This window comes from Branchiostoma belcheri, unplaced genomic scaffold, assembly GCF_001625305.1.
Source record: "Branchiostoma belcheri isolate BF01 breed outbred unplaced genomic scaffold, Haploidv18h27 scaffold231, whole genome shotgun sequence".
Taxonomy (NCBI): Eukaryota; Metazoa; Chordata; class Leptocardii; order Amphioxiformes; family Branchiostomatidae; genus Branchiostoma; species Branchiostoma belcheri.
The window spans coordinates 75,563-80,929 of NW_017803834.1; the positions used below are offsets into that span (position 1 = coordinate 75,563).

The window sequence follows — 5,367 nt, forward strand, 5'->3', positions numbered from 1 at the left end:
ACATCCAATGCAACTTCAAGGCAGCAAAACTGGAAATATCCTGAATAAAGCAATCTTTGTGATATTGACACATACTGCTTCACATTAGCACATTAAAATAATTATTTCATACTTTGGGCATTTAGAACTTTAGAAGCAAGCCTCAAAATGAGTCCTTTATTTTCTGGGTGGTACTCTAAAAATCAGCCGAGGGCCCTTCCAGTAACCATTTTCCGTCAGCATTTTGGGAATTTTTGCACCATAAGGCCATGTTGATTTGATTATATGGATGACATCCGCGCGCGCATGAATTTTCGGCCGTTTCCAAAAAAAAAGTTTTCAACCATACTGTAAATCGTGCAAAACAGTTGCTAAATGAGCAAAAATATACCATAAGTTGCAAGGAAAACATTTAGAAACGATACTAATGTCGTAGAATGCCAAAATCAAAGGAAAAAGGACAAAAATGTAAAGAAATGAATTCGAAGAGTAGATTATTCGCCATAACATATTCTGTGCCATTTGTTCCACCTTCTTGACCACGTAGATTTCATAGTGAAAGCAACTTTTTTTTTTTGCAAAACTTTTTTTTTATTCGCACGCGCGCATCAGTTTTGGGGTTCCCAGAGGATGTCATCCATATAATCAAATCAACATGGCCTTAGCTTTCTTCACTCCAAGAAGGTGTAAATAGGAACCTGAGTTCCATTGCAGAGGTAAAAGGTGGTGGAAGGAAAGGGATGGGCTTCCACCTTTCAATACCATGCACAAGACATGAAGGCTTCAGAACACACTGTCCTTACATCCTCAAAAAGCCTCATTGGACCTTTGCTTTTTTCTACAGATTCCAAGCTACTAACCAAACATACTCTTACCTTCTGTAAACCTCTCCTGAACTCTTGCAAGATACTTTCTCCACATATCCCGTCACAGAGCACACAGGGATAGAGTTACTGGTCTGAGGGCAAAAACAATGAGATGTGAGAACTGGAAGTTCTGCTGCAGTACTACAGAAAGCAGGTGGGAGGGGGGGGGGCAATAATCAAACTTGTATTTTGTTTTGCTGACGTCTACCCACATGTAAAAAATATCATACATATCTGTCTTATCTTCTGCAGTTGTGGAGTCATTTCAAAACAAATCCTTAGGAGATCATTGGTGAAATTTTTAATGCGATTTTGATACTAAAAGAATTGCCTCTACGGCTCTGTCACTGAAACTTTTTTGGAAGGGGGGATCAGGGGTTTTGCATATATTTTACACAAATGCTTAAATGTCCAAACACTGCCAGACTATTTGGCAGGGAAGCAGTCAGAGGAGATGACTAGAGACAGAACAGGATGGATATTTCATTGCTTCTCCTGCTCTACTGCACAGTAACTCACTTTGTGTTAGCACTACTTAGAACATACCAGTTCAAACTGTTTGCACGGTCTGCATTTTTCAACTACTTCATATTTCTCCTGCAGCCAGCATTCTTCAGAACCTGAAGAAAAAAAGGGATGCATTAAAAAAGACAGAGTAAAATATAAACACATGTTCAGTGTTCAATGCGACTTCAAACCCTAGAAGCCAAGAGACTGTACTACATGTGCTTGCCTCTTTGTGTTTCAGTGGTTCCCAAGCAGTTTACAGTGGTTTGGTACACAAACAAGGCCGGGGTTCGATTCCCGATGTGGGAACCAGGGATTCGAACCCAGGCCACCAGCTCACGCACCCAGTGCACTATACCACAAGAAGAGAACTTCTTGATAATAAAACTTTAATATCAGTTGGACTGGTCAGTTGGTGGTGCTTGAACGCCACTGTTACACTTTGTTTTGCAGAGTTGATGTTTAATGTTCCCACAGAATCTTTTTTTCTTTTGTTTTCAGACTCTAGACTAGTTTACTAGAAAAAAAATACCTGTTTGTATGACTTACTTGTAACAGCCTGGGCAGAGCTCTTGAGCTTGGAGTTCTCAGCTGCTGACACTGATAAACACTGGAGGCTGTACAGGGACACAAACTCCTCTATTAGCTGATGATAATTTGTTATCATTTGTGAACTCTTTTATTTCAGACACATACAAATAAATACACACAGATACCTACTCAAACATACATGTACATAGACACACAAATGCCAATATTTATCATTTCTGAATTATTAGAATCTTATTGCAGACACACATACAAATACACAAGTGCTAATACACACAAAGTCATGTGCGCACAAACACACACACATGTGCACACACACACACACATACACACAGACTCAGTGACACACACACACATTATGTGAGACACACACATTCTGTCACAAACACACACATACACAGAACCCACCTTGAATACGTGAAGAATATAAGCAGCACGGGTTTCGACAGTCGTAACGAAGCCGACATGATCTTCTTCTTTGCGTAGTTGTCTCCTGTTTTCAACGTTTTATTTTTGTCCTTCAGTCCTCTAGTGACAACACACTAATACCGGTAGTAGTCACCAGTCACCATGGCCAACCGGACATGTATGTTCTAACAAGGGAGTCCTAGTAGTGCCTGGGCCTACAGTAGGTCCAATCTGCAGGCATAGCTCGTCTGTACTATCTGTTGTTCTCTTGGCTCCTGAATCTGAGGCTTGGCTGGAACAGATAAATTAAAACTGTGGCTGATGACTCAGAAAACACGAGCTTGCTTACTCACCCTCCCTCCATGTCAGCAGCGTGACCCCGAGTGACCCGCGTTCGTATTCATCCTAACGCAAATAAAAAGAGTAAAGATCCTACAAAGACATAAGATAACAGTTTTAACTGAATTTTGGTAGTTATAGAATTTTTATGGATTTTGTAGTTGTCGTTGTTTTCATAAAAATGTTAACAATGGAATTGTTCCGGGTACATGATGACCAATCATGTTCATTGCGGTCTCATGCCATCAAGAAAACAACTCTTTTCAAGAGCGTCATCTATTGGTAATTTGTATAAATGCAGAGGAATCAAGTGGCAAGAGATCGTTACTGCTTTATCTGAATACATCCAAGTCGTTATTCCAGTTGCCTGGTAAATAAAAGGAATTTTACAGTACTAGATTTCTTTTCTTGAATTTCTTGCTGTCACTTGATGGTTTTTCCCTTGGTTCTTGGATTTTAGAAGGAAATTGATAGAGCGTACAGGTGAAATGAACATGAAAGTAAAATACACGTTAAAGAAACCGACATTCTGTGATGGAGCCGAATGGCACACACACACCAGACTGGTTTGAAGATCTACAAATGTAATGCATTGCAGAACCTATCATCTTTTAGAACTTTTTTTTTTAATCAGAAAGAAAATGAAGCATTGCCATTGCGACACCCAGAACCAAAGAATTAACATGATTTTGCCTCATCATGTTGGGTACTTCATTGGTGACAATGTTTAGTAATTATATGGCAGTTTCTCTACACAGTGTAGTAGCATCAACAGAACGCTATATTGAATGAATGAAGACCTTCAATTATTGTACATTTTGCTCCATTGGGCTAAGCACAGGCCACAGCCTAACAGTCATATACAATGTATATAGATTAGATGTATATATAGACGTCTAGTATACACAAGTGCTTTCGACTTCCTCTCGTTTGTTGGTAATTGTATAAATGCAGGAGGCTGTATGATTAGTTATGGTTGGTTTACCGAAGGCTGCAAGGAATGTAAATTACTACGTACTAGTATTCAAATTTCTAAAATAAGATTTACTTTTTAAAATTCAAAAAGAATGCTTCTAAAGCTATCATACAAAGGACAATCTACAGTAAATGCACCTTGTCTTCTACATTACCTATTAAAACTAGAAAATTGGCAGATTCAGTCTTTGCATGACAAAGAAACTATATTAACAGAAACCGCAGGGGTAAAACAGCCACAGAACACACATGATACAACATGGATGAAATGATTGACATGTTTTGCTCACTCTGGTGTTATGAATAGCTGTGCCAGGACTGGTGTTGAAACTTTCAATGCTGGGACTCAAAAAAAGCAATTGCCATCTCTGTGTGTAATTTTAATGAGAAAGAATATCTTCATAAAGGCATGTAATTGGTTTCTTCACTCTGATGTATCGATTCGTCTTGTCAATGACGTGATCTAGCCGGAGGGGTGAAGTCTTCTGTCACGAGGCACAGGGGGAAAACAAACGTGACACACGTAGAGAGAGGGAAAAAAACTGCATGCCAACCGCCACAGGATGGAGAAAGAATCCCAGCTTGGTGCACACAATGTGAGGCTGTTGGGATGATTGGCATAGCTTTCCGGGCTTGGAATGTTGCCCGTCATAAACGTCTTGTGTTGAAGCCTTGCCTTTCAAAGCTGACGAGCAAAACAATTTTTGTATAGCTATAGAGAGAGAGAGATAGAGAGACTGCAGACGGCGTTGCTTACGTGAACACTGTCAAACACTCTCGGCAACTTCTTGTCTTTCGGGTGTACGTTGTCGTCTCGTACAGTGATTTTGAGTATCTGGAAATGCTGCCCAATAGACTTCTCCCTCTCTCTTGTTGAAAGCTTAAAGCATCTGTCAGCCCACAGGTACTGGTTTGACCTTTTCTGCCAATTCATTTCTGACAGATGATTCCCCATCCCCCATGGATTGCGTGTTTGATTACAAATGTCATGAAGAAGTCATTCAGAGTCAGACAAATGATATTTTAATGGTGTTGTTTGTAAGGGTGATGTAAGTGACAAAAAAAATAACATAACCTTTTTCATCACTCACTCTCAATATGTCAAGAGACTTATTAAAGTTGTCGCTGCCCAGCGTATGACAATTCTCCATCAAAACAACCTCGGCCAGTCAAGAGACTTGTAAGCCTGTATAGTAGTCCATAGTTTGAAGCACCCTGAGCTTTCCTGTACTGCGTACTGCTGAAGTGGTACATTAGCCACTTGCTTGTAAATGTTCTGCCCACTTTTTTGGGCGCCTCACCAAGACGTTGTCGGCCCGGTTCAGATAACAAGGTTTGTTTTTGATGTTATTAAATATGAAAAGTCTAATGATGGCCACATGTCAGGCAGGTTTGAACATCTGTAGGAATCGTACTTCAAACGTCAGTCTCTTTTTCTTTCCGGCTTTGTTTTTCTTCTTCCTCATTATTTCTTTTCTTCACGGTGTGTCCATAAAGATCTTTGAATGAGTCGTGGAAGAAAACTGTTGATCGTGGCTTGTGAGAGAAGGAAGAACTGAGCATTTCAGAAAACTTTATTTTTCAGACCACCTGTTCAGTACCCCGTACATATTATACTAAGACGATTCTTTGTTGTAAAAGTAATGTCTGGTGACTACTACTTGTAGAAAATCTCTTCCTCTGAACCGTCCGTTCCTCGATCTGCCTGCTCCCTCCGTCCCTCCGTCCCTCCGTCCCTCCGTCC

At 40.1% G+C, this 5,367-nt stretch overlaps 1 protein-coding gene across 1 annotated transcript in view; it reads right to left on the minus strand.

Annotated features, from left to right (window-relative positions):
• LOC109470773 (protein JTB-like) overlaps positions 1–2,706 on the minus strand; it is a 3,600-nt gene extending 894 nt beyond the window's left edge. The window contains exons 1-4 of the mRNA XM_019769848.1: positions 2,310–2,706; positions 1,902–1,969; positions 1,392–1,465; positions 855–937 (exon numbers count right to left, since the gene is read on the minus strand). Of these exons, the coding sequence (XP_019625407.1) occupies positions 855–937; positions 1,392–1,465; positions 1,902–1,969; positions 2,310–2,368 (284 nt within the window). The 5' untranslated portion in view covers positions 2,369–2,706. The remainder of the gene's footprint in view (positions 1–854; positions 938–1,391; positions 1,466–1,901; positions 1,970–2,309) is intronic.
• Positions 2,707–5,367: the final 2,661 nt, after the last annotated feature.